General features: G+C 47.5%; 1 protein-coding gene across 12 annotated transcripts in view; it reads left to right on the top strand.

The window, feature by feature from the left end:
- RBFOX2 (RNA binding fox-1 homolog 2) overlaps nucleotides 1-14,083 on the top strand; it is a 175,154-nt gene that overhangs the window by 79,502 nt on the left and 81,569 nt on the right. The window contains exon 1 of one of the 12 annotated variants that reach the window (XM_071551685.1): nucleotides 5,314-5,555. The exons of the other annotated variants lie outside the window; for them this stretch is intronic. Coding sequence (XP_071407786.1) covers nucleotides 5,529-5,555 — 27 coding nt within the window. The 5' untranslated portion in view covers nucleotides 5,314-5,528. Of the gene's footprint in view, nucleotides 1-5,313; nucleotides 5,556-14,083 lie in introns of those variants that run through there. 12 annotated transcript variants of the gene reach the window in all.

Below are 14,083 nucleotides of genomic sequence, written 5' to 3'. Positions count from 1 at the left end.
GTGAGCCTGCTGGCCAGGCAGCTCCCATCTGTCCCTGTCGGTCAGCGAGCAGATTCCTGGGAGTGAGGAGGACGGGCTTCCTAAAAAAGGCACAACAACTGGTCCAGCCCAGCCTTGCCCCCTTCTCATTGCTCACCATCCCCCATGGCAGAGTTAATCCCCCGCCCTGCTGCCCCCAGTTTGACTGGAACAGCTGATGGGGGCAATCTGTTGGCTCAGGGCTGGGGTGGTGGGGGCCATTCCAGGGCCCAGCTCCCTCCATCAGACTCGGTTCTGGCAGCTGTCCCTGCTTGCCTCAAGTGGGGAGGGAGGGAGAAGCGTTAAACGATACGGACACATACTCCCATGTGAAAGAGATCCCTTCAGTTTGAGATATCAGTGTGGCTTCTCCCCTCTCCCTCCCTCCCTGACACCAAAGGGTTTTGCTATGCTAATCCCAGCACCTGTCCCTGCCGAGAACAGCAAGAAGGGTATGGGGGTGGGGGAGGAACAGTCCCATATGTTTTTCCCTGTCCTGGATTGGGAGTGTTCCCTCTGACGCACCTAGAGCCCAGAACATATGCTCCTTTCAGATCCTAAATGCTGTTTGCTTCCTCCCAGTCCTGGCAGCAGTGGCTGCGAAGATCCTGTGTCCCCCCTCTTCTTGGCAGTTGCTCGGTTTGCTGCCCGGGAATTGCAGGACACTCCTCAGTTGAGGCTTGCAGGGCTGTTTGCAGTAGGGGATTTCTAATTTTAGGAGCCTCTACCGCCTATGGTTGAGCACTGCCTCGCTGGATCCCAGAAGAGAGGGGCCGAGCTGTGCCGAGCCAGGCAGCTTCTTTTTATTTTCAGCTGAGCCAGTGTCGACCTGAGTGGCCCCAGAGGCCTGAGCCAAACACTGCGCAGGGCTGCCAGAGTCCTTCCCACAAGGCTGAAAGACGGAGACTCAAATTTGGAGCTTCCAGTCCTCTGTCCATTTGGCCTTTAGCTGGAGGATCTTTGGCTATGTATGGTGTGTATTGTATGGATTATCAATACCCAGTCGTCCAGGTAAGCGAAAGGACAGTGGCAACTTTAAAAAGTTTTGGTGTTGGCCCTGTATGTTCTTTGGACAAAACTGGAGCTTATATGCTCGTTTTATACAAAGACACTGCTTCCAAGCTGGGCTTGTTGGCTTGGGGTGTCCCAGGCCTCAGCAGCCCAGAGACTCTGTGGAGGGCTTTAAAACTTCTGTATGCAAGTGGTACTGTGCGATACTTTAACTCCAAGATCTGTGGTGTTTGAGATTTGTGTATTTTAGTTTGTATTTTTTTGTATTTCTTTTGGGTTTTTTTTGTTTGTTTATAGGGGGGTTGTGCTGACAGCTGTTGTGCTCTGCAAACTAGTGTGTTGTTGCATACCTTTACTGTGTGACCTGTACGTGTGACTGCAGCCTGTCCCACAGGGGTGGTGAGCCACCCAGAGCAGCTTCTCACTTTTCTCCTCCTTCCTCCTCTGAGACCACCACCAAAACCTCCAACAAAATCTTGTTTGTCACTCTTTTGCTTTTGGAGGTCCAGAGAGGATGTGTAGGGTGGGTTTGAGAGCAGCGCTCGGGTCTGGGTGAAGCCTGTATTGCAACCTCTGCTGGGGTAGGGGGCTATATTTGGAGCACACGTGATACTTGCTTGGCCCAGTGTGTGGAGTCTCTTGGAGAAGCCAGAGGCCATGGGTCAGGCTCAAATAGTTTTGGAGCCAAGTGAAAGATGATGTTCTCTAGGCAGGCCTTGGCTATTCAGTGTCAGCATTCCTTGTCCTCACAGTCACCAAGTTTATCCAGAAAATGTGAAAGGTAGACTAGCAGTTGAAGATTATCTACCCTGAGATACATCAGATAGCCACTAAAGAGTATTTTGTTAGGTTACCTTGTATCGGGGGGTTTTATTACGCACATGAATAGAATCCACCCGCAGAAGTGTGTCTTTTGGTTGTTAAGATTTGTTCCTGATAAATTGGTTCTCTGCACTTGAAACTCTTTTTCTTCCCTCTGGCCTTGGTCCAGCTGGCAGGTTTGCTCAATGTAAACTTGAGCCAGCACAGAAATGCAGGTAATGGGATGTAAAAATCGAAGGCTGTGCTTCCTTTCCACACTAGCAGCAAAGAATTATAAGCATAGTTAAAAAAAAAAAGAAAAAAAAGGAAAAAACAAACTCTGAAACTTGTTAAAAGCAGAGTATTCGTGGCCTCCTCTTCTCTCTTCTATGAGTCCTATGGATGTTAAACTAATGCAAGCATTTAAGAGTGTATATGTAGACCACTTTGTCAAATTAGAGGTTAGTTCTTCATCTGTGCTCTCACCAGTGTGATTTCAGTGGCCTTGTCCTGTTTCCTGCTGCATAAACATCCTTCTCCAGTTGCTTTTCCATTAGGATTTGAATGATAGGAGCTAACCAAAATCTATCATACATCCATTGGAACACAGAAGAGAATATAGAAGTGTCACAAAGCGCTCAGGTAGGCGCAATGAGCTTTGCCTGGCATGATGAGGGTGATCAGCTGTGCCCTGGCACTGCAGAGGCAGACTAGTTAAATGTGCCCACAGTTATTTCAGAATGATACTTGTACAGCACAGTAATGAAGTTTTAACACTTATGTGCCTGTAATGCACAAAGAATCATGAGAACTCGTAAGTATTGGCATCTAGAGCTGTTCTGAATATATTGCTTTTTGAAGAAATGCAGTAGGTAGGAAGGGTTGGTCTCCTGGCTCTGAGCTGTGTGTTCTTCAGGCTCCCAGCCTTCAGCTCTACTCATGCTTCTTGGTTCGTTTCAGCAGCTGCAGCTCCACTGTGGGTCTTTGGTTTTGCTCAGCAGAGGGTGGCAAATGGTGATGGTAAATTCAGGAGTGTTTTCATGATTCACATGTAGGACAAGCTAAGTGAAGGCCCACCAAACTCACTCTGCATGGCTATGAGACAGCACCTGAGCCATCACTGAGGAAGGGTCAGTTGCACAGATTCACCAGTCCATATTGTCAGCTTCGTTCCTTATCAGGTGTTGCTCCATGGGTTCCAGTAGAATCCATGACAACAAAGATCTCAAGTGTTGCCAAGTCTGGTCATGTTTTGCATGGTATTTTTGAAGCTTTTGAAACTCTCTGTCAGATGTTCATTCAGTTGGTTTTGCAGCAATTGGAGCTCCTGCAGATTTGTGTTTCTTGTTGGCTGAGCACATCCACTGGAAATTGGGTCTTTTCCTTTGCTCAACAGGAGGAAAGGTGGATATATTCCAAACATGGGGGAGGAGATGCTGTTTGGCCTACAATGGAGATGAAAGAGGGAGACCAGCAGTAGGTCACACTGAAGGGAATTCCCACTCTGCTGACACATGAGCAAAGCCGTTGTACCAACTGGGTTGTGGGAGGCAGTGCAAAGGGAGGGTTCAGTGCGTGGCTGGGCACCTCTTTTTCCTTAGAAGACTCTTTTTGATGGCAAGTATTTCTAGAGGTTCCTCAGGTGAAGACCAAAATGGAATAGAAATTATGCTATCCAGTTAACAGTGGTGGAGTGATGGTACCATGTTCCTCTGTCCTGAAGGTCTGTCTGGGACAAGAAGTTGCTACCTCATGGCACAGCAGAAACTGAGTTAATGCAACAGTTAAATCACTTAAGTGGAGAGAATAAAGAGATTATCCTGAGTGATTTGCAGATGTCTAATGAAGGGGATGCACAGTGTTGAAACTTGGTGCTTTGTTGTGTTGAAGGTTTAAGGAGGTCGCTGTTTTTTTGCTGCTTTGAAATCAAATTTACACTTGACCTAGAACTGTGCTCCAGAATCTCAGGTTTGTAATAGGGGAGGAAAAAAACAAATCCAATTTTTTGCAACATTGTATGTAAACATGTAGTGTAGTAAGATACAAGTTACCAGAGATGATAACCTAGAAAAAATGTGAACCCTGACTCAGAGGCCTGCAGGCTGCAGCCGTGGGGGCTGGCTCCTTACCAGAGGAACCCACACCAATCTTTGGTTGTTTTGGGCAGCTGGCCCATGGCTCTCTGCCTCCATGCACTGGTGGCATGTAAGGGCTTCTGGTTTCTTAATCTCCTGCTTTTCGTGGTGGAGAAGGGGACTGAGCTGTGACACACTCGTGCTTGTGTCTTGCTCAATGAGGAAAGGGGAAGGGAAGGAGGAAGGAGGGAACCAGAGGTCAGTTCACAGTGAATGAAAAGCCTTGTGGGTCAACACGGGCTGCCTGGAGATTAGGACCGTAGCAGAAGCCCACGAAACAAAACCACTAGCCTTTTTTTTTTATTTGGATGTGTGTGTGTGAAAATTATAACTACGCCTGTTTATGCAAAGAAGAACACATGGGGATGCAAGGTGTTACTGTGCCGTAATTTAGTTTTTCTGCTGCTGAAGCCTGGGGAGTCTCTGGAGTACCAGGTGTCAAGAAGAGACACATCAGAGGGACAACTTGCCTGAGCTGGTTTTATCTCTGTGACATGAGCACTGGAGCATCAGTACAGTCTTCTTGTCTAACCACGGGATTGGCAGACCTGCACTCGGCTCTGTCTGTGGGTTTCCATGGGTGCAATGTTGGGAAAAATCAATCAGAGCATCTCAGATCCCATCTGGCAAATGGGGTAGCAGTGTATCGCTCTTTTTTACGGGGTCGCTGGGAGAACAGATGCTGCCAACCGTGGCGTGCTCAGGTGTTCAGGGCCAGATGCTTGCTGAAGATAAATGGGAGTGCAAAAAGCAAGCTGGGAAAGAGTCCAGCGGTCTCCAGTTTTTATGGTGATAGAAATGCAGATCCTGGCAGGGATATTGCTTCCGGTTCATCCAACACTGTGTAACCCACGCGTTCTCCCGTTTGTGGCAGGAGGGAGAGCTGTGCAAAACTGACAGCTATCTCCCCAGCATTCCCCAGGCGGGACATGCTCCTTCCCGGCTGGTGAGGTCCAGGTGTGGAGGCCTGGGCGCTAGGAATGGTAGGTGCGGCGTAGCGCGGGCAGGCCGTGCAGTCCTGCCGGGCAGGACCCGCGCTGCGCGGGGCCACCTTCGCTTTTGTTTCCAGCTCGCGTTTGCGCCTCCGCGGAGCCCCTCGGTGCCCGGGCAGCCGTGGGGGGGCCCGGCGGACCGGCGAGGGAGCGCCCGGCTGGGGCTGCGGGCGCTGCCGCGGGCGGGGGTTGGCCGAGCCGTGCCGTGCCGTGCCGTGCCGTGCCGAGCCGAGCCGAGCCGAGCCGAGCCGGGCGGGGCGGGGCGGGGCGCGGCGGGGGCGGTCCCGGCTCGCATTAATTACCTTCGGCATTCGGGGCGGTGCTTCCCGCAGCCATCTGGCTGAGCCGGGGGGGGAGGGAGGGAGGGGGAAGAAGGGGAGGAACACGGGAGAAGAAAGAGAGGAAAAAGGGCTCGGGGGGCACCGCACCGGCGAGGCAGCGCAGCGCAGGCACCCGCCGCCCGCCTTCACGGGGCTGCCGCTTTTTAATTTTATTTTTATTTTCTTTTTTCTTTTTTTTTTCCTCCTCCCTCCTTCCCTCCCCCTGCGGCCGGGCTCCCCCATTTTGGTTTATGGAGAAAAAGAAAATGGTAACTCAGGTAAGGCTGGCGGCGGGCCTGGCTCCCGGCGGCTGCCAGCCCGGCTTTGTCTGGGCGGGCAGCGGGGCGCGGTGCGGAGCGGAGCGGTGCGAGAAGCAGCCCCCCCGCGCCGGCACCCGGGATGGGCGCTTTAGGGAAGGGGTTCCTGCGGTCCTCCTGGCCGGAGCAATCTCGCAGTGCCCTCTAGAGAGAAGCGGTGCGTGAGGGGCACGAGTGCCCCTGCTCCGAGTTAGGCTAAACCCGCCTTGAAGCGGCCGATCCCGAAGCTAAGCGTCTTCCCAGCCGATTCTCCATCCGGCTGCCGCTCACCGCGGGAGCCGGGAAGACCTTGTAGGTACCTGTAGGCGTGGGACTGCCCGTGTCTTCCCGGGGAAAGCGACTGACGTTTCCTGGGGAGCGCGCCCAGCTGCCAGGGCCATCGCGCATCCACCGCCTCGCAAAGGGGATTTCGTCGGACAGGGCTCGCCTTTTAAGGCTGCTGTATGCTTTTGGATTTTCTGTTTCTTTTTTTTTCTTTTTTTTTTTTGGCATGGCATCTGCAAATCGCCACCGGAGGGAGCGGGCAAAGGGAGGAGTAGGAGAGCGGCATCGTGGGGCTGGAGTCCTTTGGAGTTAGGCATTATATAATGCCCCCGCAGTGCCTTGCAGAGCTGGAAACCTTTGGGGGATATTCCCAAAGGGGGTGGAGGAAAGGACTCTCCGAAGGAACTTTTCTTCAGATCTGGGTTTCACAAGTGCTGTTTTTTGTTGGAGCTTTGCAGGTCTTTAGACTAGATGCATGCTGCCCTGGCTTTCCTTAGCCCTGGTTGAATCCCCCTTCATTAGCTGTTACTGAGATCCTTCGTGTCCCACTGCAAGGGGCAGCACTTTTGTTGGTGCCTAAACTCAGAATGAATCTGCTGCAAGAAGTGACACCTGCTTTGACCCTTTCCCTCTCTCAATTTGCACTGATTGATAGATGCTGAAAAATAGGTCTCTGTCCACTCTGGAGGTATCTTCCTAGGCTCCGAAGCACCACCTTCTTCTTCTGCTTTTAGTCCCTTCCATTACAGATTCTTTTTTATCTGGACCAAGGCTTTCTGTTTTGAGACAGAAGAGCTCTGCAGAAATCTCCTGAGGCTTTCTGTACCTATATTTAGTTCAGCGAATGATGCTGAAAAGCTGTCTCTGCAGTCAGGGTCCATTTGTGTATTGCTGTGTGTTCAGAGGGTGCCTGGTTAGATGCAGGTGTGTACCCCTAAGCTGCAGATTGATTTGTCCACATTCTGGAGAATCATTCTGCACAGCCTTGTATTGCAATGTACTCTCAGTCACAGCTGTCAGGCAGAGAGCTTAGTGTCTGTTCGTGCAGGAAGGTGCCTGGGTCACCCATGTGCAAGTGTGTGTAGTTTGTGTGTGCCTAGGACCAAGGACCCTGAAGCACAAGCTTGTTGGCTTGGAGACATGTGGAGCTGGGAAGGATGGGATTCTGCTGGAGCGCTGGTTGAAGCAGAGAAGGGTATAAAACTCATTTAAAGGTTTAGGATATTGTAATAGACTTCTAGGAGATCTGTCTTGTATGGAAATTGCTCATTTACTGACCTGGGGATGGAGGTATCAAGACTGTGCACTATTAGTATTGTTTGACCTTGAATTATGACTGTCTTCAGAGTAGGTACTATTTAGTATAGGTTTTCAGGATTTGTGCTGTCTATTTACATGTTGATGCTGAAGAAGATTCCTATTAAAAATAAAACAAACAGTAGGGAAGAAGAGCTTGAAGTGTGTGTCAGCGATCCAGATGAACAATGGATAACCCTGGTATGCAGAGTGGAGGAAGACAGCACAGGTGAGTTCAGCGATAGCACAGTGCTGCCTTCTCTCAAGGGGAACATTTGACTTGCTAGGCTGGCCCTTAGCAGTACACTGCAGGTTTGGCCAAATGTGGGTCTGAAGGAGTGTGACACATCCTAGGTAGTATCCCCAGCCACATTATTCTCATTCTGCGGTGTTGTTTGAAACAGTGGAGTGGCATTAATTACAACCTGTGAACTTATTTCCTTGAGGCTCTGTCTCATTTATGAAAAATAAATACTGTTAGTATGTTAAGCTGGTAATTGCCACGGAATGAAGACAGTCTCTTGCCCTGTTTGGTTTGGTCTCTAGTGAACATTGCCTGCCTGGTCTGAGTTCTGTTGTGTTTTAGGGAGCAAGCTCATCTATCTTCCTTGGACATCTGTGAGATCAGCTTCCGTATGGGCATGAGAAGCTGGTAGAACAAAGTAAACATGGGTCTGTGGAGTGGAAAGACTAGAAACAGTGATGGAAAGAAGGAGAGATGCTGGAAGGTAGAAACATGCTTGAAAGAGAAGAAACCAAAATTGCTAATGAGAGCAAGAGCTCAGATTCATTAACAGAAAGTACCCTAGCCTTATCCCCCTTAATCCTAAATGAGTGTTAAACGGGGCCCAGTACATTATGTGCTAATTGCAGATAAAAGAGAGAGCCTTCTGTGGATGGGAATTATATGCTAAAAGGCTTTTTCTCTCTGTGGTGCATAGTGAGGTTACTGGCTTGCATAGAGCACAAAGCCCTCCCTTTCTTGGACAGCCCAGTGCCTTGCTGGCGTTTTCCTCCGAATCTGTTTCCCATCAGGGCTGGGAGAGGGGGAAGGTGTCGAGCATCTCGGAGAGTGGGGAGGAAGCTGCTGCCTCCTTAAGGAGTCTCGGGCGCCAGCCCATGTGGCAGCCCTGGCAGCCGGGGAGTGTGTGTGTGTGTGTGTGTGTATGACTGCCTTTGTAATGAATCCCCCCCACCCTGCGCCATTGTCTGCTCCCCTCCCTGCTCTCGGCAGTGGAACCTTTCACCTGGGCTGCTGCCTGCTGGCAGGCCTTCTTCCAAGATAGGAAGAGGAGGAAGGGTTGCTTGTGGTAATTAAAGCCAGACTAGGGAGAAGTCCTATTTTCCAACTGCAGCACCCCGTTTTCCCTCTTTCTCTGAGTTCCCAGTTTCTGATGTGCATGTAGGCAGGAACATCTGAAGGTCTGCTTTTGTGCAGCTGTAGGATCACCAGTCTCCATTTTGTGGCACCATTTGAAGCATCTTTGCTGCCCTGCCTGCCAGCATGCCCCTTCTGGTTCCCCCCTAGCACCCCTTGGAGGCTCCAGCCAGCACCGTTTATCTTGGCACGTGTTTGACTTGCTACACTCTGCCCAGGGCTCAGGGAGGTGATGGCGTTTGTGGCTTAGAGACTAATTTATGTCCTTGTTAAAATGAACCAGCAAGCAGCCTCATTTTTTCCAGAGGTTTTCTTCCCTTTCCCTTCCCCCTTCCATAACCCTTTCCCTCCCAGATCCCGTGTGTAGCTGTGAGACAAGACAACCTTATGCAGCCAAAAGTTGCTCACTCAGTCAGTGATTTTTTTTTAATTAAAACCCCCACAATTGCAGTGCTCCTTAAATGGAGATGCTTAAATCAGAGCAGCAGCTGACTCATTAAAGGCCTCTGTCTCCTTTTCGTTCCTCTGCCTCATTCCGTTTCCCTATCTTTTTCTACCTCCCGTTACAGTAGTGGTGTGATGAAACAGATCTTTGTCTGTGCTCCATGTTGGGATCATACAGTGGGTGTAAATTTGGAGGGGGAAGACAGGAGATGGGGAACCCTGTCACGACAGCCACCTTGTTGCTAGCTAAAAATGTACAATGCATCCCATTGTAGGAGACCATCCTCCTTTGTTTGAACTGTCTGGAGGGGAGACTGAGTCCCAGAACAGCCTCTCCGCTCCTGTCCCCTTATGTCTGCTTTAGGTTCTGTTCCCCTCCAGGCAAGCTGAATGCTGCAGGGTTCCCATGCTCCCCTAAAAGAAAGAATTAAAAAAGAAAAGCTTTATCTATGTGTGGTGGAAGGCCCCCTTTTCTCCTTTCTGACTTCTCTCAGGAGCTACCACTATTGCCCTGTCCCTTTCCCCTGGTTTGAGTATTCTGTCTCCCTTTCCTTTTGGAGCAGTTGCCCTTGCTGTTTGCTTCTTGCTTTGGTGTTACTTTTGCAAACGTGCATGAGCTGTCTGAGGGGGTTTGCTCTCTTCTCTGTCCATGGACTTGTGGCCTTCCCCTTTCTTTGCTGTTTGAAAAGCAGTACTTGTTTGTGTGGTATCTGACTCGCTGCCTATACCTATCCCCTGGTTTTTGCTTCCCTTTTGATGTTTGCCATAGGACTTCTTTTGAGTGCTGCAGACACCATGTCAGCATCAGAGGTTTGTGTGAGAGGAATCCTGGTCAGTTACTTTTCCAGGAGAATCTCCCCGGAGAATGCAAAGATTAATCTGCATCTCACTTTCCCAGATTTTAGGACATGGATACTTGATTTGGGGCTATGGGCTGTGTCTGTAACTGTTGTGATGCTCACAGATCTAACTGCTGGTTGAGAAGGGCTTACCCTTAAGGACTTACAAATCTGTGGGGCTGTCAGAACCCAGTGAGTGTTTTTTAAAGTATTTTTCTCTTTACCACCTGAGCTGAGCACTTTCACATGCATTGGAGTAGAAGCAAACTGCTGCAGGCTCTTGCAGAACTGTCTTGGGATGGCAGAAGCTGTATTCAGCATTGCCTAGGCAGGATGGAGATGTGAAAGGGAACTTGATACAGCACTGCCATTTCCTTGAGTCCCTGTCTTAGAAATAACCTCGCTGTTCCCTAATGCATTTGGTGTGCAGGTGACTAGGTAGCCGTGCTCAGGAACTGGGAAATGAGGATGCCAAAGTTTGCCACAGTATGTACTGTGTGATATTTGGTTGCTAAGGCTGTGGAGTTTTAACATACTGTTTAATTGTATTTTAAGAACTATTAATTTATGAAGTATCTGGATCAGTGAAAAGGCTATAGTGAACTACCAAAAATTACAGAAAGTTCAAGGTTGAGAAGGAGGGAGGCCCTTAAAACCGGCAAAGTTTTTCCCTGCAGGTTATTAATTCATGATGGCTCCATTGCCCTTAATTAGTATTGACCAGCCTTCTATAAAATTCTTAACACCAGTGCAAGCAAAAGGGGTCTGCAGTGTGTGTGTGTGTGTGTGTGATGTTTTTCAGACATGGACTTTGGTCTTATTAACCACTTCAGGTAAAATGCTTGATGTTCCTGTTTTAGGCCCACTTTAAGCAAATGGTGTGTGCAGTTGGCTGCTGCTTTGTAATGAATTCCATAACCTACTTACCTTCCAGCTGCAGAGTCACAGAATTCACTAACAGGCATCCCTCGGAGGTCTACGTATCAGGGATGAGATAGTTAATTTGCCTGAGTCTGCTCTCAAATACTATTTAAAAGGATGTAGTCAGTATTCTTCCTATTTGAAATATGCCCTGGAATTAGAGTAAAGGAATGTTAACTTTCCTACCAATAGTATTTTGGTGTGCTCCTGTAGAGTTGTTTATGAGGCTGTGCTGTGCAGGATCGTGTTTTGCTGGGCTTCTGGAGGTTGTGCTATGACCAGTGATGGAAGAAGATGTATAGGCTGTTTCTGTGGCGTTCACAGGAGCTGGAACAATTAATACTCAACTGAAAGCTTTTGGAAAAAATAGAGTGTGTTTTGCCTGTTAAAAAGTAAATAGGGCAAATGCTGTGCCTGTTCAACAGTGTAATTTGTTCAATACCTGATTTTTTTACTTCACAAAATTGTCCATTATTCTCAAACTGAGTTGAAAGCGATCAAGATGGTGATGGGCAGGTGCTTCAATTCCATGGCATTTCCATATTTTAAGTTGGGAAGGAAACCTTCATTTGTTCTCTTTATTTCTGTGTCTATTTATGATGCTCTTTAATAACGTGATTTTATGCTATTTTTTCCACAAGGAAGAAAAGAAAAATCAGACAACCCTCTACCTGTTCCCATCAGCTTCAGTATATGTGGCACCATGATGACCTCAGTGGCAGAGCTGGCCATCCTAAATGCATCCCATAGAGTTCTGCCACTTTTACTGAACGTATAATTAGTTTTCTGTGAAGGCCAGCTTGATCAGTGTTTACCAGTTGATTTTGTGTATCTGTTGACAGAGGAATGGTGGCTTTTCACAATATTAGGCTCTGGTTTAGTCTTTTTGGCTGTACACTGGTATGCACATTTCCCTTCTCTTCCACCCCTGTCTCACCTCTGCTGTCCATCATTGATTGATGGATATGTCTTCTTCCTCTCACTCTCTCCTTGTGATCCCTGGTCACTAGCTTGTCCCATACGAATCTGTGCCCATGCTCTCTCTTGTCTTCATTCCTCTCCAGTTACATGCCGTCCTGTTTTGGCAGGTTTTACCTTGATCACTTCAGTTCCTTCTCAGCTGATTTTTAAACCTGCTTATTCTTTCTCTGCTTCTCTTCCTCCTCCTCCCTGTCCTTGCTATGGTCTCCTTGTCATAGGTTTTTTTAATTCTCCACCCACTCCTTGCATTCTTCATTTAGTTTGCCTTCTCTTCTCCTCTTGCAGTCAGACTTGTCTGTTCTATCCCTTTTCTCCCTGTCACTGTCTGTCCTGTTAGCGCCCAGGCTTCTTGTCTCAATTTACTTTCCTCCTGCTGTACTTACAAATCTGTATCTTGGGTTTTTTGGATTTGAGGAGGGTAACTGCTACTTGATGGCACATCATCCCTACGAAGGAGATGGTGCAAAGTACAGCAGATGGGTCATCTCCCTGCTGTCACTGATCTCCAGACCTAGATCTGACATGGCCAATATCCCCTGTGAAGATGTGGACAAGCCCCAAATAAGAGCATGAAATCACAGAAAATGGGATGTGTAAGCAGCCCTGCCAGCCACCCTGAAGAGCATCTCCGTTTCCTGTAGGAATAAACAATAGCTAAACCATTCCTTATGGCAAGTAACCTGCCTTTAACCTGCCACTCCCAGCCTTTCTGAGCATTGCTAAGTCTTTCCTAGTATTTAACCTAAAGCTTTTTGCCACCGTTTGTTCTTTCCATGATAAAGAATGGATCAGTTCTTTCCTTTTTGGCAGGTTCTGCATATTATTTCTTTCCTTTTTTAGCCTTTTTGGACCATTGTGTATAGCTTTACTAGCAGATTTAATTGATAAAATATAAGACAGTCACTGTGGTTTTCCATAGTTTTGTTATAATGTTGGTCAGATTTTGGCGGCTTTTTAGTATGGTTACTAAATACAGATTCCTGAAGTGCAATTTTTTCTGTTAAATACGAGATCCTCATATACTTCTTTCTCATGTTGGATTGCTGTGGCTGAAGTAACACAAAAAATTGCCAACCCTGAAATCAATTACAGATAGCATGAAAAAAAAATTCAGTTTGAGTGGTTTCTCAGAATTATAAACAAAGGAAAACGGGATCCTACAATATCAGCCAGGCTGGCTCTATGAGCCCTGCCTATAATGGAGACTTTTACCCTGAGTAGTCTCTAAATAGGTAACTGGAATTGCACTCCAAGTAGCCTGTAATCTGAGGGTGCATGGAGGCACCAAAAATGTCCAAGTAATTGCAAGGGTAATCTTTCTAGCTTCTGAAGTCTGCCCTCAGGCTGGAAGTCTCGAGCATGGTTAAAACCCTCTGAACTGTCCTCCCAGTTATCCTGCTTAAAATTCATAGTGTCTGCAGATGTGGTCCTGTGGAGTTTAGGATTTCTGTGTGCTTTATATAAGTCCTGGTCTTGCTGAGTTATCTGGCTTGGAGGGCATATTTGACTTTCAGATAATTGCTTTTGATTAGCCAAGATTTAGATAATCAGAGTTTGACCTATGCAGTACATAGACCATCATTCACCTATTGGGTTTCACTGAAGCTCCTTATCTGAAGCCTATACTCTCCCTCCAGTCCTAATAGCAAAATTTGCTTTAAATTACTGAAGAAGACTGATTCAAAAATGCCTTGGAGAGGAGTTTGGATTTCTTGGATAGCACTAGTCCTCCTTTGTCCTGTGTACCCTCCATGTAGAGTGAAACCCTTAATTTGATTTGTTGTTCTTTGTAGCTTTTTTCATTTTGGCTATTGCAGCATATGAAAGGAGGTTATCAAAACTGAACAATTACGCAAAATACTCAGGAATATTTGGGGGCAGGAGTACGGAAAGTTTTTGTTTTCCAGCATGTGTCCCTTCTTGCTTTTTAAAATATTGAGGTAAATAGGGTAGCAAGGGAAAGGATTTCAGGGTTTCAACAGGCAGAGTTTTACATCTATCTTAACTTGCAAAGGATCCTTCCACCTTGAATCAGGAGGCAGAGGAGGAAGAGTGTGGTAATTTGGCAAAATTAGTGAATGGTTGGACTATAAGGTATTTGGGTATGTTAGCTTTGCTTAGTGATCAAATATTTAATGCAGCCTAGTTTGCCTTTAACTTTCCCCCTTGCTTTTCTTTGTGTGTGTGATGCTGTTTAATGTTGTTACATTTGCTTTGCAAAACCATTGTTTGGTCTGTCTCCACCCTGTTCCAGGATGAAGCTCGCTTCTGTTTCAAAGCAGTGGGAAGGGGAGGAAAAGTAGTTCTAGTAGTCCCTCTTATCTAAGTTTGGCTGTGGAGGTGTTAATGCTTTTTGGGAGTCATGT

The sequence above is a fragment of the Pithys albifrons genome, chromosome 3, assembly GCF_047495875.1.
Source record: "Pithys albifrons albifrons isolate INPA30051 chromosome 3, PitAlb_v1, whole genome shotgun sequence".
Lineage (NCBI taxonomy): Eukaryota > Metazoa > Chordata > Aves > Passeriformes > Thamnophilidae > Pithys > Pithys albifrons.
This window is presented reverse-complemented; position numbering and strand designations above follow the sequence as displayed.